General features: G+C 57.7%; 2 protein-coding genes across 2 annotated transcripts; one reads left to right on the top strand and one right to left on the bottom strand.

Annotated features, from left to right (window-relative positions):
* The first annotated feature begins 353 nt into the window (after positions 1-353).
* On the top strand, positions 354-9,547 carry LOC144488519 (C-Jun-amino-terminal kinase-interacting protein 4-like). The gene is made up of 4 exons (XM_078206568.1): positions 354-462; positions 743-919; positions 3,137-3,261; positions 9,118-9,547. Exons 1-3 carry the CDS (start codon positions 390-392, stop codon positions 3,220-3,222), a joined length of 336 nt encoding a protein of 111 aa, XP_078062694.1. The 5' UTR covers positions 354-389; the 3' UTR covers positions 3,223-3,261; positions 9,118-9,547.
* Positions 9,548-14,589: 5,042 nt separating this feature from the next.
* On the bottom strand, positions 14,590-18,951 carry LOC144488520 (cytochrome c oxidase subunit 6B1-like). The gene is made up of 4 exons (XM_078206569.1): positions 18,836-18,951; positions 17,512-17,630; positions 16,152-16,252; positions 14,590-14,861 (listed from the first exon to the last, which is right to left on the bottom strand). Exons 2-4 carry the CDS (start codon positions 17,612-17,614, stop codon positions 14,808-14,810), a joined length of 258 nt encoding a protein of 85 aa, XP_078062695.1. The 5' UTR covers positions 17,615-17,630; positions 18,836-18,951; the 3' UTR covers positions 14,590-14,807.
* Between the last annotated feature and the right edge of the window lie 5,406 nt (positions 18,952-24,357).

Raw genomic sequence — 24,357 nt, 5'->3', positions numbered from 1 at the left:
ACGGGGAGTGGGGTGGTATACGGGAGGGGGGTGGATACGGGGAGGGGGGTGGATACGGGGAGGGGGGTGGATACGCGGGGGAGTGGATACGGGGAGTGGGGTGGATACGGGAGGGGGGTGGATACGGGGAGTGGGGTGGATACGCGGGGGAGTGGATACAGGGAGGGGGGTGGATACGGGGAGGGGGTTGGATACGCGGGGAGTGGATACAGTGGGGTAGATGAGGGAGACCATGTTTATCGGGGGATGTTCAGAGTGTGGATCTGGTGTCTTTGTGGATTCATTGTGACGAGTGCCGATGTGTTTCCATTGAGTGACGCCCGGTCTCCTCCTCCTCCTCCTCGACAGGCTCAGGACCTCCGGCCCTCTCCTTCCTCCAGGTGTCGGCCATGTCGGTGATCTGCAAGCGGCTGTGGATCGGCACGGGGACCGGATTTGTCGTTTCGGTGCCCCTATCGTCCGGTGAGTGAGTGCGACGGAGGCTGGAGTGAGAGCCACCCCGCGACGTGGTGGGGCACGTGTGTCTGCTTCCGCGGCAGCTTAATCCTGGAGATAAATCCCAGCTGGCCGGCTTAGCCTGAAACTATTTGGAGGCGAGCGCCCCGGGGAAGGGCGCAGAGGTTGGTGATGCGGAAGTTTGCCGGATGCCCGCACTGGGATATCATGGCGGGGTGAGGGGAGGGGAGGGGGTGCTGGGAGCAGAGCGCCCACCTTTATCTCAACCCCACCTTCTCGTCCACAGAGCTGGCAGCAGGGTCAATTCCGAGGATTGCCAACGGCGCTCCTGCTGGCCAGGAGGACCCACTGCAGGCGGAGACGGCCGCACCCACCCCCTCCATCCCGTACTGCGCCATGGCGTCGGCGCAGATCTGCTTCCACGGGCACCGTGACGCCGTGAGATTCTTCGCGTCCGTTTCGGGTGAGTGTCTCCCTGGTTTTTCTAGAAATGGGTTCCATTTTTCCTGTAGGGTTGCACCTTCCTGGGGATCAGGGACACCTGAAGAAGGGGCTTGGGGCTCCGAAAGCTTGTGTGGCTTTTGCTACCAAATAAACCTGTTGGACTTTAACCTGGTGTTGTTAAACTTCTTACCGTGATCAGCGACAGCGCAGGAGAAAGCCATTCGGCCCATCATGGCCCCATGCTACCCCATCCAATACGATCTTGGCCGGTCTCGGGTTTTGATTCCCATTTTCCCGCCCACGTCTTCCTCCATGTCCCTGAATTCCCCTCCCCATCCCCGAGGGACCAAAAGTCCCGTCGATCCCAGTCACTGACGATGGAGCAGCCACAGTGCTTTGGGGCAGAGACTTCCAGCGATCCACAACCCCTACAACCCTCCGAGATCCCTGCGCTCCTCCGATTCCGGCCTCTCGAGTATCCCGATTCCCACAACCCGAGAGTGCAGAGATTCGCTCCACATCTCGATCCCAAATGATCGCTGTCCCCCGCCCCGTGTTGTAGATTCCCCCTTGCCCAGTGGGGAACAGTCTCTCAGGTTCCCTCCCTCCCTCTCAAACCCCCTCAGAGTTTTACAGCTTTCAACCAGATCGCCTCTCGTTCTTCAAAACTCCCGGAAATATCGACTGGATTTACTCAGGATCTCACTGTAGGATCTCATCGTAGGATCCCCCCCCCCCTCCCACCCCCTTCCCCCCCCTCCCTTCCCCTCCCCTCCCCACCCCTCCCAACCGCTTCCCCCCCACTCCCCTCCCCTCTCCCCTCCCCCTCTCCCCTCCCCTCTCCCCCTCTCCCCTCCCCTCTCCCCTCCCCTCTCCCCTCCCCTCCCCTCTCCCCTCCCCTCCCTCTTCCCTCCCCCTCTCCCCGCCCCCTCTCCCACCCCCCTCCCCCCCCTTCTCCTCCCACCCTCCCTTCTCCTCCGCACCCCTCCCAACCGCTTCCCCCCGCCACTCCTCTCCTCTCCCCTCTCCCCCTCCCCCTCTCCCCTCCTCCCCTCCCCTCTCCCCTCCCCTTCCCTCTCCCCTCTCCCTCTCCCCTCCCCTCCCTCTCCCCTCCCCTCCCCCTCCCCCTCTCCCTCCCCCTCTCCCCTCCCCTCTCCCCCTCTCCCTCCCCTCCCCTCTCCCCTCTCCCTCCCCTCCCCCTCTCCTCCCCCTCTCCCCTCCCCTCCCCCTCTCCCCTCCCCCTCTCCCCTTCCCCTCTCCCCTCCCCCCTCTCCCCTCCAGGGACCAATCGAGTGCCCCTTCGCTGTGAGGCTCCAATGTCAGTCTATCCTTTGTGAAATGTGGAAACCAAAACTGGGTCCAGTGTCCCAGACGTGGCCTCATTAACACCCTGGAGAATTGTAGCCAGATTTCTCTATCCCGGCCATCCAATCCTCTTTGCCATAAAGGCCAGCGCACCATTCGCAACGCCTCAGATACTGAAGCAGTCCGTGTCCAAATGCAGCAAGTCCTGGACAATATCCAGGCTCGGGCTGACAAGTGGAGAGGAACATTCACCCCACACAAACACCAGGCAATGACTATCTCCAACAAGAGAGGATCTAACCATCTCCCCCTTGACATTCAATGGCATTCCCATCGCTGAATCCCCCACTATCAACATCCTGGGGGTTCCCATTGACCAGACACTGAACCAGACCAGCCGTATAAATACTGTGGCTCCCAGAGCAGGTCAGAGGCTGGGAATCCTGCGGAGAGTAACTCACCTCCTGACTCCCCCCAAAGCCTGTCCACCATCCACAAGGACACAAGTCAGGAGTGGGATGGAATACTCTCCACTTGCCTGGATGAGTGCGGCTCCCAACAACACTCGAGAAGCTCAACACCATCCAGGACAAAGCAGCCCCCGCTCGATCGACACGCTAACCCCCACCTTCAACACTCACTCCCTCCACCACCGACGCACAGAGGCAGCCGTGTGTACCATCTACAAGATGCACTGCAGCGACTCACCAAGGCTCCTTCAACAGCACCTTCCAAACCCACCACCTCTACCACCTAGAAGGACAAGGGCAGCAGACACATGGGAACACCCCCACCTGCAAGCTCCCCCTCCGAGCGTGAACTCATTGGTGCCGCTTGACGTTCTGGAACGGGGCGGTTTTGGCGATGGGCACAGTTCCTCACACAGTGACGCTTCCCATCTCTCTCTCTCCCTCTCGTTCTCTCTATCCAGTGAGTTCCAGCTCCGTCACTCGGGGGTTGGGTCTCCGACAGACAGCACCCTCCCTGCTCCGAGCGAGAACGGGATCTCAGAGCTGATCGTGAGCGGAGGAGAAGGTTACATCAACTTTCGGATAGGTGGGTAACAGCATTGCGATGGTGAGACTGGGGAGACGGGAGTCTCTCACTCGCTGTGAGTGAGGGTAGTGAGGGGGACGGGAGTCTCTCACTCGCTGTGGGTGAGGGTAGTGAGGGGGACGGGAGTCTCTCACTCGCTGTGGGTGAGGGAGACGGGAGTCTCTCACTCGCTGTGGGTGAGGGTAGTGAGGGAGACGGGTGTCTCTCACTCGCTGTGGGTGAGGGCAGTGAGGGAGACGGGAGTCTCTCACTCGCTGTGGGTGAGGGTAGTGAGGGAGACGGGAGTCTCTCACTCGCTGTGGGTGACGGTAGTGAGGGGGACGGGAGTCTCTCGCTCGCTGTGGGTGAGGGTAGTGAGGGAGACGGGAGTCTCTCACACGCTGTGGGTGAGGGTAGTGAGGGAGACGGGAGTCTCTCACTCGCTGTGGGTGAGGGTAGTGAGGGAGACGGGAGTCTCTCACTCCCTGTGGGTGAGGGAGGGAGGGAGACGGGAGTCTCTCACTCGCTGTGGGTGAGGGTAGTGAGGGGGACGGGAGTCTCTCGCTCGCTGTGGGTGAGGGTGCTGAGGGAGACGGGAGTCTCTCACTCGCTGTGGGCGAGGGTAGTGAGGGAGAGGGGAGTCTCTCACTCGCTGTGGGTGAGGGTAGTGAGGGAGACGGGAGTCTCTCACTCGCTGTGGGTGAGGGTAGTGAGGGAGACGGGAGTCTCTCACTCGCTGTGGGTGAGGGTAGTGAGGGGGACGGGAGTCTCTCACTCGCCGTGGGTGAGGGGAGTGAGGGAGACGGGAGTCTCTCACTCGCTGTGGGTGAGGGTAGTGAGGGAGACAGGAGTCTCTCACTCGCTGTGGGTGAGGGTAGTGAGGGGGACGGGAGTCTCTCACTCGCTGTGGGTGAGGGGAGTGAGGGAGACGGGAGTCTCTCACTCGCTGTGGGTGAGGGTAGTGAGGGAGAGGGGAGTCTCTCACTCGCTGTGGGTGAGGGTAGTGAGGGAGACGGGAGTCTCACTCGCTGTGGGTGAGGGTAGTGAGGGAGACGGGAGTCTCTCACTCGCTGTGGGTGAGGGTAGTGAGGGAGACGGGAGTCTCTCACTCGCTGTGGGTGAGGGTAGTGAGGGAGACGGGAGTCTCTCACTCGCTGTGGGTGAGGGTAGTGAGGGAGACGGGAGTCTCTCACTCGCTGTGGGTGAGGGTAGTGAGGGAAACGGGAGTCTCTCACTCGCTGTGGGTGAGGGTAGTGAGGGTGACGGGAGTCTCTCACTCGCTGTGGGTGAGGGTAGTGAGGGAGACGGGAGTCTCTCACTCGCTGTGGGTGAGGGTAGTGAGGGAGACGGGAGTCTCTCTCTCGCTGTGGGTGTGTAGTGAGGGAGACGGGAGTCTCTCACTCGCTGTGGGTGAGGGTTGTGAGGGAGACGGGAGTCTCTCACTCGCTGTGGGTGAGGGTAGTGAGGGAGACGGGAGTCTCTCACTCGCTGTGGGTGGGGGTAGTGAGGGAGACGGGAGTCTCTCACTCGCCGTGAGTGAGGGTAGTGAGGGGGACGGGAGTCCCTCACTCGCTGTGGGTGAGGGTAGTGAGGGAGACGGGAGTCTCTCACTCGCTGTGGGTGAGGGTAGTGAGGGAGACGGGAGTCTCTCACTCGCTGTGGGTGAGGGTAGTGAGGGAGACGGGAGTCTCTCTCTCGCTGTGGGTGAGGGTAGTGAGGGAGACGGGAGTCTCTCACTTGCTGTGGGTGAGGGTAGTGAGGGAGACGGGAGTCTCTCACTCGCTGTGGGTGAGGGTAGTGAGGGAGACGGGAGTCTCTCACTCGCTGTGGGTGAGGGTAGTGAGGGAGAGGGGAGTCTCTCACTCGCTGTGGGTGAGGGTAGTGAGGGAGAGGGGAGTCTCTCACTCGCTGTGGGTGAGGGTAGTGAGGGAGACGGGAGTCTCTCACTCGCTGTGGGTGAGGGTAGTGAGGGAGACGGGAGTCTCTCACTCGCTGTGGGTGAGGGTAGTGAGGGAGACGGGAGTCTCTCACTCGCTGTGGGTGAGGGTAGTGAGGGAGACGGGAGTCTCTCACTCGCTGTGGGTGAGGGGAGTGAGGGTGACGGGAGTCTCTCACTCGCTGTGGGTGAGGGAGATGGGAGTCTCTCGCTCGCTGTGGGTGAGGGAGACGGGAGTCTCTCGCTCGCTGTGGGTGAGGGAGACGGGAGTCTCTCGCTCGCTGTGGGTGAGGGAGACGGGAGTCTCTCGCTCGCTGTGGGTGAGGGAGAGGGGAGTCTCTCACTCGCTGTGGGTGAGGGTAGTGAGGGAGACGGGAGTCTCTCTCTCACTGTGGGTGAGGGTAGTGAGGGAGACGGGAGTCTCTCACTCGCTGTGGGTGAGGGTAGTGAGGGAGACGGGAGTCTCTCACTCGCTGTGGGTGAGGGTAGTGAGGGAGACGGGAGTCTCTCACTCGCTGTGGGTGAGGGTAGTGAGGGAGACGGGAGTCTCTCACTCGCTGTGGGTGAGGGTAGTGAGGGAGACGGGAGTCTCTCTCTCGCTGTGGGTGTGTAGTGAGGGAGACGGGAGTCTCTCACTCGCTGTGGGTGAGGGTTGTGAGGGAGACGGGAGTCTCTCACTCGCTGTGGGTGAGGGTAGTGAGGGAGACAGGAGTCTCTCACTCGCTGTGGGTGGGGGTAGTGAGGGAGACGGGAGTCTCTCACTCGCCGTGAGTGAGGGTAGTGAGGGGGACGGGAGTCCCTCACTCGCTGTGGGTGAGGGTAGTGAGGGAGACGGGAGTCTCTCACTCGCTGTGGGTGAGGGTAGTGAGGGAGACGGGAGTCTCTCACTCGCTGTGGGTGAGGGTAGTGAGGGAGACGGGAGTCTCTCTCTCGCTGTGGGTGAGGGTAGTGAGGGAGACGGGAGTCTCTCACTTGCTGTGGGTGAGGGTAGTGAGGGAGACGGGAGTCTCTCACTCGCTGTGGGTGAGGGTAGTGAGGGAGACGAGAGTCTCTCACTCGCTGTGGGTGAGGGTAGTGAGGGAGAGGGGAGTCTCTCACTCGCTGTGGGTGAGGGTAGTGAGGGAGAGGGGAGTCTCTCACTCGCTGTGGGTGAGGGTAGTGAGGGAGACGGGAGTCTCTCACTCGCTGTGGGTGAGGGTAGTGAGGGAGACGGGAGTCTCTCACTCGCTGTGGGTGAGGGTAGTGAGGGAGACGGGAGTCTCTCACTCGCTGTGGGTGAGGGTAGTGAGGGAGACGGGAGTCTCTCACTCGCTGTGGGTGAGGGGAGTGAGGGAGACGGGAGCCTCTCTCTCGCTGTGGGTGAGGGTAGTGAGGGAGACGGGAGTCTCTCACTCGCTGTGGGTGAGGGTAGTGAGGGAGACGGGAGTCTCTCACTCGCTGTGGGTGGGGGTAGTGAGGGAGACGGGAGTCTCTCACTCGCTGTGAGTGAGGGTAGTGAGGGGGACGGGAGTCTCTCAATCGCTGTGGGTGAGGGTAGTGAGGGAGACGGGAGTCTCTCACTCGCTGTGGGTGAGGGTAGTGAGGGAGACGGGAGTCTCTCACTCGCTGTGGGTGAGGGTAGTGAGGGAGACGGGAGTCTCTCTCTCGCTGTGGGTGAGGGTAGTGAGGGAGACGGGAGTCTCTCACTTGCTGTGGGTGAGGGTAGTGAGGGAGAGGGGAGTCTCTCACTCGCTGTGGGTGAGGGTAGTGAGGGAGAGGGAGTCTCTCGCTCGCTGTGGGTGAGGGTAGTGAGGGAGACGGGAGTCTCTCACTCGCTGTGGGTGAGGGTAGTGAGGGAGACGGGAGTCTCTCACTCGCTGTGGGTGAGGGTAGTGAGGGAGACGGGAGTCTCTCACTCGCTGTGGGTGAGGGTAGTGAGGGAAACGGGAGTCTCTCACTCGCTGTGGGTGAGGGAGACGGGAGTCTCTCACTCGCTGTGGGTGAGGGTAGTGAGGGAGACGGGAGTCTCTCACTCGCTGTGGGTGAGGGTAGTGAGGGTGACGGGAGTCTCTCACTCGCTATGGGTGAGGGTAGTGAGGGAGACGGGAGTCTCTCACACGCTGTGGGTGAGGGTAGTGAGGGAGATGGGAGTCTCTCACTCGCTGTAGGTGAGGGTAGTGAGGGAGACGGGAGTCTCTCACTCGCTGTGGGTGAGGGTAGTGAGGGAGACGGGAGTCTCTCACTCGCTGTGGGTGAGGGTAGTGAGGGAGAGGGGAGTCTCTCACTCGCTGTGGGTGGGGGTAGTGAGGGAGACGGGAGTCTCTCACTCGCTGTGGGTGAGGGTAGTGAGGGAGCCGGGAGTCTCTCACTCGCTGTGGGTGAGGGTGCTGAGGGAGACGGGAGTCTCTCACTCGCTGTGGGCGAGGGTAGTGAGGGAGAGGGGAGTCTCTCACTCGCTGTGGGTGGGGGTAGTGAGGGAGACGGGAGTCTCTCACTCGCTGTGGGTGAGGGTAGTGAGGGAGCCGGGAGTTTCTCACTCGCTGTGGGTGAGGGTGCTGAGGGAGACGGGAGTCTCTCACTCGCTGTGGGTGGGGGTAGTGAGGGAGACGGGAGTCTCTCGCTCGCTGTGGGTGAGGGTAGTGAGGGAGTCGGGAGTCTCTCACTCACTGTGGGTGAGAGTAGTGAGGGGGACGGGAGTCTCTCAGTCGCTGTGGGTGAGGGAGACGGGAGTCTCTCACTCGCTGTGGGTGAGGGAGACGGGAGTCTCTCACTCGCTGTGGGTGAGGGTAGTGAGGGAGACGGGAGTCTCTCACTCGCTGTGGGTGAGGGTAGTGAGGGAGACGGGAGCCTCTCACTCGCTGTGGGTGAGGGTAGTGAGGGTGACGGGAGTCTCTCACTCGCTGTGGGTGAGGGAGTCGGGAGTCTCTCGCTCGCTGTGGGTGAGTGAGTCGGGAGTCTCTCGCTCGCTGTGGGTGAGGGAGTCGGGAGTCTCTCGCTCGCTGTGGGTGAGGGTAGTGAGGGAGACGGGAGTCTCTCACTCGCTGTGGGTGAGGGTAGTGAGGGAGACGGGAGTCTCTCACTCGCTGTGTGAGGGAGACGGGAGTCTCTCACTCGCTGTGGGTGAGGGTAGTGAGGGAGACGGGAGTCTCTCACTCGCTGTGGGTGAGGGTAGTGAGGGAGACGGGAGTCTCTCACTCGCTGTGGGTGAGGGAGACGGGAGTCTCTCACTCGCTGTGGGTGAGGGAGACGGGAGTCTCTCACTCGCTGTGGGTGAGGGAGACGGGAGTCTCTCACTCGCTGTGGGTGAGGGAGACGGGAGTCTCTCACTCGCTGTGGGTGAGGGAGACGGGAGTCTCTCACTCGCTGTGGGTGAGGGAGACGGGAGTCTCTCACTCGCTGTGGGTGAGGGAGACGGGAGTCTCTCACTCGCTGTGGGTGAGGGAGACGGGAGTCTCTCACTCGCTGTGGGTGAGGGAGACGGGAGTCTCTCACTCGCTGTGGGTGAGGGAGACGGGAGTCTCTCACTCGCTGTGGGTGAGGGAAACGGGAGTCTCTCACTCGCTGTGGGTGAGGTAGACGGGAGCCTCTCGGACGGAGCATCGAGCATCCTACATACCCGTCACTCCCCAAACCTGGGCCAGCAGTGTGGGGGGGTGTCACAGTGGTTAGCACTGCTGCTTCACAGCTCCAGGGACCCGGGTTCGATTCCCGGCTCGGGTCACTGTCTGTGTGCAGTTTGCACATTCTCCCCGTGTCTGCGTGGGTTTCCTCCGGGTGCTCCGGATTCCTCCCACAGTCCGAAAGACGTGCTGGTTAGGATGCATTTGACCCGAACAGGCGCCGGAGTGTGGCGACTAGGGGATTTTCACAGTCACTTCATTGCAGTGTTAATGTCAGCCGACTTGTGAGACGATGAAATGAAGATGTTTAAAAATGTCTCCCGCATGGGGTGCCCTGTACAGGTGTGGACAGCGAGGTGGGAGACAGGAGTTCGGTGAGGCTGAAATCAGAACGAAGCCACCTCATTATATCGAGGATGCAAAGGTGACGAAGGAATGGGAGAGAGAGAGAGGCGGCTCCTGGGGTCCGAGAGAGGAAACCATCTTCCAGAGAATGTTCAGCACTGACGCTGTCGATGTGTCACCTCCCCGAGGACAGGGGGATCTTTCTATCAGCCCGTTCACTCACACTGTCAATCTAAGAAACAAATTAGATGTCTTTTCCCCAACCCCCTCCGTTCCTCTGTCCAGGGGGGGAAGGGGGACATTTATTTTTGGGAATCAGGGTCCAATCAGACTGACGGGAATGTATTCTGCCTCAGCGAGGCAGCACTGATTATTTTTGTGTCTCCAGCTGATCTATTTTCTTAATAAATCGAACTGAGATTTGCAATTTTGGTGTCTGCACATCCCTCTGCACTGTCCCCCCATCAAACACTCCCAGGACAGGTACAGCACGGGGTTAGATACAGAGTAAAGCTCCCTCTACACTGACCCCATCAAACACTCCCAGGACAGGTACAGCACGGGGTTAGATACAGAGTAAAGCTCCCTCTGCACTGTCCCCCATCAAACACTCCCAGGACAGGTACAGCACGGGGTTAGATACAGAGTAAAGCTCCCTCTGCACTGTCCCCCATCAAACACTCCCAGGACAGGTACAGCACGGGGTTAGATACAGAGTAAAGCTCCCTCTGCACTGTCCCCCATCAAACACTCCCCGGACAGGTACAGCACGGGGTTAGATACAGAGTAAAGCTCCCTCCACACTGTCCCCATCAAACACTCCCAGGACAGGTACAGCACGGGGTTAGATACAGAGTAAAGCTCCCTCTACACTGTCCCCATCAAACACTCCCAGGACAGGTACAGCACGGGGTTAGATACAGAGTAAAGCTCCCTCTGCACTGTCCCCCATCAAACACTCCCAGGACAGGTACAGCACGGGGTTAGATACAGAGTAAAGCTCCCTCTGCACTGTCCCCCCATCAAACACTCCCCGGACAGGTACAGCACGGGGTTAGATACAGAGTAAAGCTCCCTCTGCACTGTCTCCCATCAAACACTCCCAGGACAGGTACAGCACGGGGTTAGATACAGAGTAAAGCTCCCTCCACACTGTCCCCATCAAACACTCCCAGGACAGGTACAGCACGGGGTTAGATACAGAGTAAAGCTCCCTCGACACTGTACTCATCAAACACTCCCCGGACAGGGACAGCACGGGGTTAGATACAGAGTAAAGCTCCCTCTACACTGTCCGCCATCAAACACTCCAGGACAGCTACAGCACGGGGTTAGATAGAGTAAAGCTCCCTCTGCACTGTCCCCATCAAACACTCCCAGGACAGGTACAGCACGGGGTTAGATACAGAGTAAAGCTCCCTCTACACTGTCCCCATCAAACACTCCCAGGACAGGGACAGCATGGGGTTAGATACAGAGTAAAGCTCCCTCTACACTGTCCCTCAAACACTCCCAGGACAGGGACTGCACGGGGTTAGATACAGAGTAAAGCTCCCTCTACACTGTCCCCCATCAAACACTCCCAGGACAGGTACAGCACGGGGTTAGATACAGAGTAAAGCTCCCTCTGCACTGTCCCCATCAAACACTCCCAGGACAGATACAGCACGGGGTTAGATACAGAGTAAAGCTCCCTCTACACTGTCCCCCATCAAACACTCCCAGGACAGGGACAGCACGGGGTTAGATACAGAGTAAAGCTCCCTCTACACTGTCCCCCATCAAACACTCCCAGGACAGGTACAGCACAGGGTTAGATACAGAGTAAAGCCCCCTCTACACTGTCCCCATCAAACACTCCCAGGACAGGTACAGCACAGGGTTAGATACAGAGTAAAGCCCCCTCTACACTGTCCCCATCAAACACTCCCAGGACAGGTACAGCACGGGGTTAGATACAGAGTAAAGCTCCCTCTACACTGTCCCCCATCAAACACTCCCAGGACAGGTACAGCACGGGGTTAGATACAGAGTAAAGCCCCCTCTACACTGTCCCCCATCAAACACTCCCAGGACAGGTACAGCACAGGGCTCGATACAGAGTAAAGCTCCCTCAACACTGTCCCCCATCAAACACTCCCAGGACAGGGACAGCACAGGGCTCGATACAGAGTAAAGCTCCCTCAACACTGTCCCCATCAAACACTCCCAGGACAGGGACAGCACAGGGCTCGATACAGAGTGAAGCTTCCCTCTCTCTATCTCTGTAACCTCCTAGAACCCTCCGAGATCTCTGCACTCCGATTCCCATCGCTCTGCCATTGGCAGTCCTGCCTTCAGCTGCCTGGGGGGCCCTGAGCTCTGGAACTCTCTCTGTGAAGCTCTCCACCCCTCTTGCCCATTGAACCCTGTGTGACTGTGTTTCTGGGCTCCTCTCCCTGATATCTCCTGCTGAGTCTGGGGGTCAGGCGGTGTTTGATAGTCGGTGCCCTGGGAGTTCTCTTTGAGACATTTTTGTACACTGTTACAGAAGCGAGTCATGAATGCTTATTGTATTCGAGGCAGTTTGTGGCAGTGTGGTGGAATCTCCCCTGCTGTTCCAGTTTGACCCAGTTCGGTTGCTAAGTTTCAGAGTTGCTGCAGTGAATCGCTCCAATGTCCTTGGGACTTGGGTTACGAGACACAGCCGGTCCAACCGGTTTCCTGTCTCACTGCTGGTAAAACACAGCATTGCCTGGAGGTCATTCTCCTGATTCCTCCTGACCACAGAGTGCCCCCTCACCCCCAGTCCCCCCTCTGTCCCCCCCTCCCTCCACCCTCAGTCCCCCCTCCCTTCACCCTCAGTCCCCCCCTCCCCCCTCAACCCCCCCCTCCCCCCCTCAACCCCCCTCCTCCACCCTCAGTCCCCCCTCCCCCCTCACTCCCCCCCTCTCCCCCTCCCTCCACCCTCAGTCCCCCCTCCCCCCCCCCTCAGTCCCCCCCCTCCACCCTCAGTCCCCCCCCTCCACCCTCAGTCCCCCCCCTCCACCCTCAGTCCCCCCCTCCACCCTCAGTCCCCCCCCTCCACCCTCAGTCCCCCCCCTCCACCCTCAGTCCCCCCCCCTCCACCCTCAGTCCCCCCCCCTCCACCCTCAGTCCCCCCCCCCTCCACCCTCAGTCCCCCCCCTCCACCCTCAGTCCCCCCCCTCCACCCTCAGTCCCCCCCCTCCACCCTCAGTCCCCCCCTCCACCCTCAGTCCCCCCCCCTCCACCCTCAGTCCCCCCCCTCCACCCTCAGTCCCCCCCTCCACCCTCAGTCCCCCCCCCTCCCCCTCAGTCCCCCCCTCCACCCTCAGTCCCCCCCCTCCACCCTCAGTCCCCCCCCCTCCACCCTCAGTCCCCCCCCTCCACCTCAGTCCCCCCCTCCACCCCTCAGTCCCCCCCCTCCACCCTCAGTCCCCCCCTCCACCCTCAGTCCCCCTCCCTCCTCCACCCTCAGTCCCCCCCTCCTCCACCCTCAGTCCCCCCCCCCTCCACCCTCAGTCCCCCCCCTCCCACCCTCAGTCCCCCCCCCTCCACCCTCAGTCCCCCCCCCTCCACCCTCAGTCCCCCCCCCTCCACCCTCAGTCCCCCTCCCCCCCCACCCGCAGTCCCCCCTCCCCCCACCCGCTTCCAGATAGGTGCAGAGGGTGGGGCATTGAGGGAGACGGGGATGAGACGTGAAGGAATAGGGCCTATAAAAGGTGAAGGCGGGAAAATCAGTACAGAACCAGTAGAAATGGGAGAGGTGCTTAATGAGTATTTTGCCTCGGTTTTCACAGAGGAGAAGGACCTGGTGGATGTACTGCGGGCTTGCGGTGGACTGAAAGGATTGAGTATGTGGACTTTAACAAAGAGGGTTGTGCTGGAATCTTTGAATGGCATCAAAAGAAGATAAGTCGCCGGGTCCGGATGGGATGTATCCCAGGTTACTGTGGGAGACGAGGGAAGAGATTGCAGAACCTCTGGCGATGATCTTTGCGTCGTCGATGGAGACGGGAGAGGTGCCGGAGGATTGGAGGATTGCGGATGTGGTTCCTATTTTCAAGAAGGGGAATAGGGATAGCCAGGTAATTACCGACCGGTGAGTCTAACCTCAGTGGTGGGTAAGCTGATGGAGAAGATCCTGAGGGACAAGATTTATGAGCATTTGGAGAGGTTTAGTATGCTCAAAAATACTCAGCACGGCTTTGTCAAAGGCAGATCGTGCCTTACGAGCCTGGTGGAGTTCTTTGAAAATGTGACTAAACACATTGACGAAGGGAAAGCGGTAGATGTGGTTTATATGGATTTTAGCAAGGCGTTCGATAAGGTCCCCCATGCAAGGCTTCTAGAAAAAGTGAGAGGGCATGGGATCCAAGGGGCTGCTGCCCTGTGGATCCAGAACTGGCTTGCCCAAAGGAAAGAGAGAGTGGGTATAGATTGGTCTTTTTCTAATTGGAGGTCGGTCACCAGTGGAGTGCCCCAGGGATCTGTTCTGGGACCCTTGCTGTTTGTCATTTTCACAAATGACCTGGATGAGGAAGTGGAGGGATGGGTTGGTAAGTTTGGCCGACGACACGAAGGTTGGTGGGGTTGTGGATAGTCTGGAGGGATGTCAGAAGTTACAGAGGGACATAGATAGGATGCAAGACTGGGCGGAGAAAGTGGCAGATGGACTTCAACCTAGATAAATGCATAGTGGTCCATTTTGGCAGGTCAAATGGGATGAAGGAGTACAATATAAAGGGAAAGACTTTTAGTACTGTAGAGGATCAGAAGGACCTTGGGGTCCGGATCCATAGGACTCTAAAATCGGCCCCGCAGGTGGAGGAGGTGGTTAAGAAGGCGTATGGTGTGCTGGCCTTTATCAATCGAGGGATTGAGTTCAGGAGTCCGGGGATAATGATGCAGCTATATAAGACCCTCGTCAGACCCCACTTGGAGTATTGCGCTCAGTTCTGGTCACCTCATTACAGGAAGGATGTGGAAAGATTGAAAGGGTGCAGAGGAGATTTACAAGGATGTTGCCTGGATTGAGTGGCATGCCTTATGAGGATAGGCTGAGGGAGCTCGGTCTTTCTCCTTGAAGAGACGTAGGATGAGAGGGGACCTAATAGAGGTGTATAAGATGTTGAGAGGCATAGATCGGGTGGGACTCTGAGGCTTTTTCCCAGGGGTGGAAATGTCTGCTACGAGAGGACACAGGTTTAAGGTGCTGGGGGGTAGGTACAGGGGAAATGTTAGGGGGAAGTTTTTCACACAGAGGGTGGTGGGCGAGTGGAATCGGCTTCCGTCAGTGGTAGTGGAGGCAAACTCAATAGGGTCTTTGAGAGACTCCTGGATGAGTACATGGGACTTAATAGGATGGAGGGTTATAGGTAGGCCTAAAGGTAGGGATATGTTCGACACAACTGTGGGGCCGAAGGGCCTGTTTTGTGGTGTAGTCAGACAGACAGAGACACAATTGTTCAATGTAGCAAGTGGCCATTTGCAGCCTTTATTTCTGGAGATTGTAACAGGAATAGTTCAAGCACAACAACTCATTTAAATAGGGTGGGGTGAGGGGGTGGGGGGTTGCAGTTAGGTCCCCTGTATTCAGACAGCCTGTGTTGATGCAGCGACATCACCAGGGAGGGGGAAAGGGGGGGACGAGCTTGGCAGGCATGGGGCTCATGGTATATGGCACTCTAGATCTTGCCAGCGAAGGTCCCGGCTTCACGCTGGTCATCCCACTTACTGACCTGCTCAGAGAGAGAGAGAGAGAGAGAGAGATTCATCAACTCACAGTAATCCATAACCACACATGCTACAATACCCCATCCCCCCCCCAACCCAGTACCCCCTCAGCGCTGGCCCAAGGGATAAGGTAGTCAAGAAGGCATACGACACGCTTACCTTCATCGGCCGGCGGTATTGAGTTTAAAAATTGGCAAGTCATGTTGCAGCTTTATAGAACCTTAGTTAGGCCGCACTTGGAATATAGTGTTCAATTCTGGTCGCCACACTACCAGAAGGATGTGGAGGCTTTGGAGAGGGTACAGAAAAGATTTACCAGGATGTTGCCTGGTATGGAGGGCATTAGCTATGAGGAGAGGTTGGAGAAACTTGGTTTGTTCTCACTGGAACGACAGAGGTTGAGGGGCGACCTGGTAGAAGTTTACAAGATTATGAGGGGCATGGACAGAGTGGATAGTCAGAAACTTTTTCCCCAGGGTGGAAGAGTCAATTACTCAGGGGCACAGGTTTAAGGTGGCGAGGGGCAAGGTTTGGAGATGGGCAAGACAAGCTTTTTGTTTTGCCCTTTTTTTAGGTCAAACCAAATAAAGAGGGGTGGTGAGTGTCTGGAACGCGCTGCCCGGGGAGGTGGTGGGAGGAGGTACAATGGCAGCATTTAAGGGGCAACTAGACAAATACATGAATGGGACGGGAATGAAGGATATGGACTCTAAGTGCAGACCGTCTTAGTTTAGGCATCATGAGCAGTGCAGGCTTGGGAGGGCCGAAGGGCCTGTTCCTGTGCTGTATAGACATCTACCCCCGACAGTGCAGCACCCCCTCAGTACTGACCCCCGACAGTGCGGCACTCCCTCAGTACTGACCCTCTGACAGTGCGGCACTCCCTCAGTACTGACCCTCTGACAGTGCAGCACTCCCTCAGTACTGACCCTCTGACAGTGCGGCACTCCCTCAGTGCTGACCCTCTGACAGTGCGGCACTCCCTCAGTGCTGACCCTCTGACAGTGCGGCACTCCCTCAGCACTGACCCTCTGACAGTGCGGCACTCCCTCAGCACTGACCCTCTGACAGTGCGGCACTCCCTCAGTACTGACCCTCTGACAGTGCGGCACTCCCTCAGTACTGACCCTCTGACAGTGCAGCACTCCCTCAGCACTGACCCTCTGACAGTGCGGCACTCCCTCAGTACTGACCCTCTGACAGTGCAGCACTCCCTCAGTACTGGCACCGGGGGGAGTGTCGGCCTGGATTATGAAGCTCAAATCCTCGAGTATTAAATTAAAAACTCATCTTACCCAGGACATTGGACAGAGGGACTTGTAGACCTTGTGGAACCAGTTACAGAGTGAGACATCTTTGCCAGTTGCTGAAAGGGCTTTTTGACATCGATAGAAATCTGTCAGATAAAATTCAACTGTTACTGACCCACCTGCGTCCCCAGTGTTACACAGGACCCTCCCACCAGTACTGTACCCCAGTGTTACACAGACCCTCCCACCAGTACTGTACCCCGTGTTACACAGACCCTCCACCAGTACTGTACCCGTGTTACACAGACCCTCCCCCACCAGTACTGTACCCCAGTGTTACACAGACCCTCCCACCAGTACTGTACCCCAGTGTTACACAGACCCTCCCACCAGTACTGTACCCGTGTTACACAGACCCTCCCACCAGTACTGTACCCCAGTGTTACACAGACCCTCCCACCAGTACTGTACCCCAGTGTTACACAGACCCTCCCACCAGTACTGTACCCGTGTTACACAGACCACCTCTCCCACCAAGTACTGTACCCCCAGTTATACAGACCAGTACTGTACCCCAGTGTTATACAGTGACAGACCTGTCCCCACCAGTACTGTACCCCAGTGTTATACAGCGACAGACCCGTCCCCACCAGTACTGTACCCCAGTGTTATACAGCGACAGACCCATCCCCACCAGTACTGTACCCCAGTGTTATACAGTGACAGACCTGTCCCCACCAGTACTGCACCCCAGTGTTATACAGTGACAGACCTGTCCCCACCAGTACTGTACCCCAGTGTTATACAGTGACAGACCCGTCCCCACCAGTACTGTACCCCAGTGTTATACAGTGACAGACCCATCCCCACCAGTACTGTACCCCAGTGTTATACAGTGACAGACCTGTCCCCACCAGTACTGTACCCCAGTGTTATACAGTGACAGACCTGTCCCCACCAGTACTGTACCCCAGTGTTATACAGTGACAGACCCGTCCCCACCAGTACTGTACCCCAGTGTTATACAGTGACAGACCCATCCCCACCAGTACTGTACCCCAGTGTTATACAGTGACAGACCTGTCCCCACCAGTACTGTACCCCAGTGTTATACAGTGACAGACCTGTCCCCACCAGTACTGTACCCCAGTGTTATACAGTGACAGACCTGTCCCCACCAGTACTGTACCCCAGTGTTATACAGTGACAGACCTGTCCCCACCAGTACTGTACCCCAGTGTTATACAGTGACAGACCTGTCCCCACCAGTACTGTACCCCAGTGTTATACAGTGACAGACCTGTCCCCACCAGTACTGTACCCCAGTGTTATACAGTGACAGACCTGTCCCCACCAGTACTGTACCCCAGTGTTACAGACCCGACCCCACCAGTACTGCGCTTACCCAGGTAGTTCTGATAACAGTTACGAGTTTGGTTCGTGTTGGGGAACCGTGCATCGAACGGCGCTGTCTTATAGCTCTTGATCCGTTCTTGGATGGTAGCCATGTTCTGGACGTGTTATCTGGAGGGGAAAGGGGAGAAAGAGGGTTAGAGGGCAGGATTAAACAGGTCGGTGAAAGATCCGGAACGAGGCAGGATGGGGGAAAGAGAGCTGGGGGTGGGAAGGACAGGCTGTAACACAGGCAGCCCTGAACCTCACAACCTCTCCCTCCCAGTCACCCCCCCCAGCAAACACCCAGCTGCTATTTTGTCACCTGGCGAGATCACATACAGGGAGGATCCCTCAGCCCCACATTCGCTGGGAGTGTGTCCCGGAATGGGGGGGGGGGGGGGGGCGAAACAGGGGTCAGGGCAGTCATATGCACAGCACGATCCCAACAAGCAAACGAGTGACACCTCCCAAGAGCACAGTGGGGAAGGGGAGTGCAACAGAGTGAGACGGCTTGCACTGAAGCAGGAGCCCCCATGGAGGCTGCTCCCCCCCCCCCAATACACACAGCAAGATCCCACAGAATTACAAGCGTGACCCTGATGCAGGCTGGGGGAGGAGATTGGGGTAGGGGGGGGGGATTGACTCACAGAATTCCTCCCCCCCCCCTCCCCCCCCCCCCCCACCCCCCACTGACAACATAGCACCCAGGGCACAGCAAGATCCCAGAGAATAATGCAGGACTCACCCCAACACCACCCCCCCAGGAGAGAGAATGGGTGACCCAGCTTCCATATTACCCCCCCCCCCCAAATGGGACTCGACCTGTTACACAGAAAGATCCCAAATCAGGACAAGCAGGAAGCACCACCCTCAGGGCAGTGAAAAAAATACACCCCGATGGAGGGGATGAGGGAGGGGCTGACATGGCCTCAGTAATCCTCAAACCGCCCCCCCGCCCCGCCCCACCCCACCCCACCCCATATTGGCACAGATGCATAGCAAGATCCCACAATACAACAAGACCAAATCCAAACCTCCGCAAACAGGTAGATAGGGGAGTGGGGGCAGGAGAGAAGGCCTCAGTAATCCTCACCCCCCTCCCTCCCACCCACCCACCCAGTAAATGACATATTGACACCAGGTACACAGCAAGATCCCACACCCCACCCACAGAGGTTCCCAGCTGACATTTCAATCCCCTCCCCCCTCCCCCTCCCCCATCTCCGGAGGAAGGGCCTCCCTCTCAATGGGAGTGAGGAGTCCTCCCTGTATGGGAGGTGTTGTAGGCCTCAGGCCTGTCCCTCCCGCAGCAGCAGCGCGGCGCCCCCGCCCACCTCCGTTCCCGCTGCCCTCCCGCCGCCGAGTGAAGCGCTGCATCCGCCCGTCCGCCTGATATAGCAGCGCGCGGGGCACGCCGGGAATGGGGGGGGGGGGGGCGGGGCAGCCAGGCCCACATCCAGCCGCGCGCCCCCCCCGCCCCCCTCCCGGGAAGCCCCGCCCCCCCCGCCCCGCCCCCCTCCCGGGAAGCCCCGCCCCCCCCGGGAAGCCCCGCCCCCCCCCCCGGGAAGCCCCGCCCAGAACAATCATCCCCATCAAACACATCCAGAGCCGGGCCCTGACCGGCCGCTGACGTCATGGGATCACCTGACCGCCCTTTGACCCTCCGCCCGTTAATCTTTTTAAATCTGCCGCCGCCTTTCTGCTTTTTTTTTTCCCCATTTGTCATCGTCACAAAATCAATAATCTTCCGTTAAAAATACTCAGCAGCTGATTTTCGCGTCAATTTGGCGCCTTGACCTTTGGTAACCCCGTGACGTCACGTGGTCACATGACCCCCCATTGCCCTTCAAGTTTTATATGTTGATATTTTTTAAATTTATCTGGTTTTTTTTCACCTCACATTTTATACTTGGTGCAGAATAATTCATCTTTGACTAAAAATAATCAACATCTCATTGTTTTAATCACTGGGGAATCTTGACCTCGAACATCCTCAGAGGTCACAGAGGACGTGACCCCCAATTTACCCCTTGTAATTTATACATCTTTTTAAACAGGGCCCTTTTCTGGTACATTGTCACCGTCCCGAGATTCTATAATCACCGTCGGATCATTCATATTCAATTTCAATTAACCAAAAGGTCAATTTTAAAATCATAGAATTCCCACAGTGCAGAAGGAGGCCATTCAGCCCATCGAGTCTTTCCCGGCAACAATCCCACCCTAACCCCACTAACCTACATATCCTGGGACTCTAAGGGGCAATTTAGCACGGCCAACCGACCTAACCCGCTCATCTTTGGACTGTGGGGGGAAACCGGAGCCTCCGGAGGAAACCCACGCGGACACGGGGGAGAATGCGCAGATTCCGCACAGTGAGCCAACCCGGGAATCGAACCCAGGCCCCTGGAGCTATGAGGCAGCAGTGCTAACCACTGTGCCACCGTGCCGCTCCTCAGAGGACACCGGTCATATGATCCCCATTTATCCTTTGAATTTATACATCTTTTAAAATCTGGCACCTTTTCCTGCTTCTCATCGTCCTGAGATTCTATAATCACCACGGGATCAGTAATGTTCAACTCAAAATAATTGTTTTTTTCATCGATGTGGGGGGTTTGACCTTTAAATCCCTCTGACTTTACTGATCACACAACCCGTCCCTCAAAAATTTAATGCTTTTTAATGCTCTTTTTCAAGCAATGAAAACATTCCTAACCATCCCAGAAAAATGAATTAATATTAACGAATGAGTCAGCACGGAAACAGGCCCTTCGGCCCAACTTGTCCACGCCCTTTTTTTTAACCACTAAGCTAATCCCAATTGCCCACATTTGGCCCATATCCCTCTATACCCATCGTACCCATGTAACTGTCTAAATGCTTTTTAAAATATAAAATATAAAATTGTCCCCGCCTCTACTACTACCTCCGGCAGCTTGTTCCAGGCACTCACCACCCTCTGTGTGAGAAAATTGCCCCTCTGGACACTTTTGTATCTCTCCCCTCTCACCTTAAACCTATGCCCTCTAGTTTTAGACTCCCCTACCTTTGGGAAAATATTAGATTTGATTTTTTGTCACATGTATTAGTATACAGTGAAAAGTATTGTTTCTTGCACGCTATACAGACAAAGCATACCATTCATAGAGAAGGAAATGAAAGAGTGCAGAATGTAATAAAAGCATTGTAAGAGAGTTTAAAAGAGTTAGAATGAAGTTTTAGAAACAGAGAACGAGAGTAAAAGATAGAATTAGAAGGTACGCTGGGCACAGCTCGCAGAAAATCACCTCGTTCCGGCGCCATCTTGGAAAGAAAAGTGCGAGTGTGTGAGAGAGTGCGTGCGTGAAAGAGAGTGCGTGCGTGCATGCGAGAGAGTGCGTGCAGCGTGCGTGCGAGAGAGTGCATGCGTGCATGCATGCTTGAGAGAGAGTGGATGCATGCGTGCGTGCGAGAGAGTGCGTGCTAGAACGTGCATGCATGTGAGAGAGTGCGTCCTTTCGTGCGTGCGAGAGAGTGCGTGCTTGCGAGAGAGTGCGTGCATGTGTGCGCGAGAGTGCATGCGTGCGTGAGAGAGTGCGTGCATGCGTGTGTGAGAGAGTGCGTGCATGCGTGTGTGCGAGAGTGCATGCGTGCGTGAGAGAGTGCGTGCATGCGTGTGTGCGAGAGTGCGCATGCGTGCGTGTGAGAGAGTGCGTGCGAGAGCGTGCGTGTGAGAGTGCATGCATGCGTGTGTGCGAGAGAGTGCGTGTGAGAGAGTGCATCCTTGCGTGCGTGCGAGAGAGTGCGTGCGTGCAAGAGAATGCGTGCGTGTGTGTGAGAGAGTGCGTGCGTGTGAGAGAGTGCGTGCGTGTGTGCGAGAGAGTGCGTGTGTGCATGCGAGAGAGTGCGTGCGTGTGTGCGAGAGAGTGCGTGCAAGAGTGTGTGTGCCATGCAAGAGAGCGCATGCGTGCGTGCGAGAGAATGCGTGCGTGTGTGCAAGAGAGTGCGTGCGTGTGTGCGAGAAGGTGCGTGCGTCTGAGAGAGCACGTGTGTGCATGCGTGCGAGAGAGTGCGTGTGGCGTGCGTGCTTGAGAGATAGTGCGTGCGAGAGAATGTGTGATGCGTGCGAGAGAGTGCGTGCGTGCGAGAGTGTGTGCAGCGTGCATGCGAGGGAGTGCGTGCAGCGTGTGTGCGACAGAGTGCATGTGTGCATGCGAGAGAGTGCGTGGGGCGTGCAGTGCGAGAGACAGGGTGCATGCGTGCGTGCAAGAGCGTGCGTGCGTGTGAGAGAGTGCGTCCTTGCGTGCGTGCGTGCGTGCAGCGTGCATGCGAGAGAGTGCATGCGGCGTGCGTGCAAGAGAGTGCGTGCGAGAGAATGCATGTGTGTGAGAGAGTGCGTCCTTGTGTGCATGCAAGAGAATGTGTGCATGTGTGCATGTGAGAGTGCATGTGTGCGTGTGAGAGAGTGCGTGTGTGTGTGAGAGAGTGCGTGTGTGTGCATGCGTGTGTGCAAGAGAGTGCATGCGTGCGTGAGAGAGTGCATGCGTGCGTGTGAGAGAGTGCATGTGTGCATGTGAGAGAGTGCATGTGTGCGAGAGAGTGCGTGCGTGCGAGAGCATGCGTGCATGCGTGTGAGAGAGTGCGTCCTTGTGTGCGTGCGAGAGAATGCGTGCGTGCGAGAGAATGCATGCGTGTGAGAGAATGCATGTGTGCGTGTGAGAGAGTGCATGTGTGCGAGAGAGTGCGTGCGTGCGAGAGCATGCGTGCATGCGTGTGAGAGAGTGCGTCCTTGTGTGCGTGCGAGAGAATGCGTGCGTGCGAGAGAATGCATGCATGCGAGAGAGTGCGTGCATGTGCGTGAGAAAGTGCGTGTGTGCAAGAGAGTGTGCGTGCATGCGAGAGAGTGCATGCGTGCGAGAGAGTGCGTGTGGCGTGCGTGCTTGAGAGAGAGTGCGTGCGAGAGAATGTGTGATGCGTGCGAGAGAGTGCGTGCGTGCGAGAGTGTGTGCAGCGTGCGTGCGAGGGAGTGCGTGCAGCGTGTGTGCGACAGAGTGCATGTGTGCATGCGAGAGAGTGCGTGGGGCGTGTGTGCGAGAGAGTGCCTGCATGCTTGAGAGAGAGTGCATGCATGCGTGCAGTGCGAGAGACAGCGTGCATGCGTGCGTGCAAGAGCGTGCGTGCGTGTGAGAGAGTGCGTCCTTGCGTGCGTGCAGCGTGCATGCGAGAGAGTGCATGCGGCGTGCGTGCAAGAGAGTGCGTGCGTGCATGCGAGAGAGTGCATGCGTGCATGTGAGAGAGTGCGTGCATGTGAGAGAATGCATGTGTGCAAGAGAGTGCGTGTGTGTGAGAGAGTGCGTCCTTGCGTGCATGCGAGAGAATGTGTGCATGTGTGCATGTAAGAGTGCATGTGTGCGTGTGAGAGAGTGCGTGCGTGTGTGTGCATGCGTGTGTGCAAGAGAGTGCATGTGTGCGTGTGAGAGAGTGCGTGCGTGTGTGTGTGTGTGTGCGTGTGTGTGTGCGTGCGTGTGTGTGTGTGTGTGTGTGCGTGCGTGTGTGTGTGTGTGTGCGTGCGTGCGAGAGAATGTGTGCATGCGAGAGAGTGCATGTGTGCGTGTGAGAGAGTGCGTGTGTGCGAGAGAGTGCGTGCGTGCGAGAGCATGCGTGCATGCGTGTGAGAGAGTGCGTCCTTGTGTGCGTGCGAGAGAATGCGTGCGTGCGAGAGAATGCGTGCGTGCGAGAGAATGCATGCATGCGAGAGAGTGCGTGCGAGAGAATGCATGTGTGTGAGAGAGTGCGTCCTTGCGTGCATGCGAGAGAATGTGTGCATGCGTGCATGTGAGAGTGCATGTGTGCGTGTGAGAGAGTGCGTGTGTGTGTGTGTGAGAGAGTGCGTGTGTGTGCATGCGTGTGTGCAAGAGAGTGCATGCGTGCGTGAGAGAGTGCATGCGTGCGTGTGAGAGAGTGCATGTGAGAGAGTGCATGTGTGCATGTGAGAGAGTGCATGTGTGCGAGAGAGTGCGTGCGTGCGAGAGCATGCGTGCATGCGTGTGAGAGAGTGCGTCCTTGTGTGCGTGCGAGAGAATGCGTGCGTGCGAGAGAATGCATGCGTGCGAGAGAATGCATGTGTGAGAGAGTGCATGTGTGCGAGAGAGTGCGTGCGTGCGAGAGCATGCGTGCATGCGTGTGAGAGAGTGCGTCCTTGTGTGCGTGCGAGAGAATGCGTGCGTGCGAGAGAATGCGTGCGTGCGAGAGAATGCGTGCGTGCGAGAGAGTGCGTGCGTATGCGTGAGAAAGTGCGTGTGTGCGTGCGAGAGAGTGCGTGCGTGTGTGCGAGAGAGTGTGCGTGCGAGAGGGTGCGTGTGGCGTGCGTGCTTGAGAGAGAGTGCGTGCGAGAGAATGTGTGATGCGTGCGAGAGAGTGCGTGCGTGCGAGAGTGTGTGCAGCATGCGTGCGAGGGAGTGCGTGCAGCGTGTGTGCGACAGAGTGCATGTGTGCATGCGAGAGAGTGCGTGGGGCGTGTGTGCGAGAGAGTGCCTGCGTGCTTGAGAGAGAGTGCATGCATGCGTGCAGTGCGAGAGACAGCGTGCATGCTTGCGTGCAAGAGCGTGCGTGCGTGTGAGAGAGTGCGTCCTTGCGTGCGTGCAGCGTGCATGCGAGAGAGTGCATGCGGCGTGCGTGCAAGAGAGTGCGTGCGTGCATGTGAGAGAGTGCGTGCATGTGAGAGAATGCATGTGTGCAAGAGAGTGCGTGTGTGTGAGAGAGTGCGTCCTTGCGTGCATGCGAGAGAATGTGTGCATGTGTGCATGTAAGAGTGCATGTGTGCGTGTGAGAGAGTGCGTGCGTGTGTGTGTGTGTGTGTGTGTGTGCGTGCGTG

Source organism: Mustelus asterias, unplaced genomic scaffold, assembly GCF_964213995.1.
Source record: "Mustelus asterias unplaced genomic scaffold, sMusAst1.hap1.1 HAP1_SCAFFOLD_1628, whole genome shotgun sequence".
NCBI classification, from domain to species: Eukaryota; Metazoa; Chordata; class Chondrichthyes; order Carcharhiniformes; family Triakidae; genus Mustelus; species Mustelus asterias.
The sequence above is the reverse complement of the archived record's forward strand: the minus strand, read 5'-3'. Positions and strand labels throughout refer to the sequence as shown.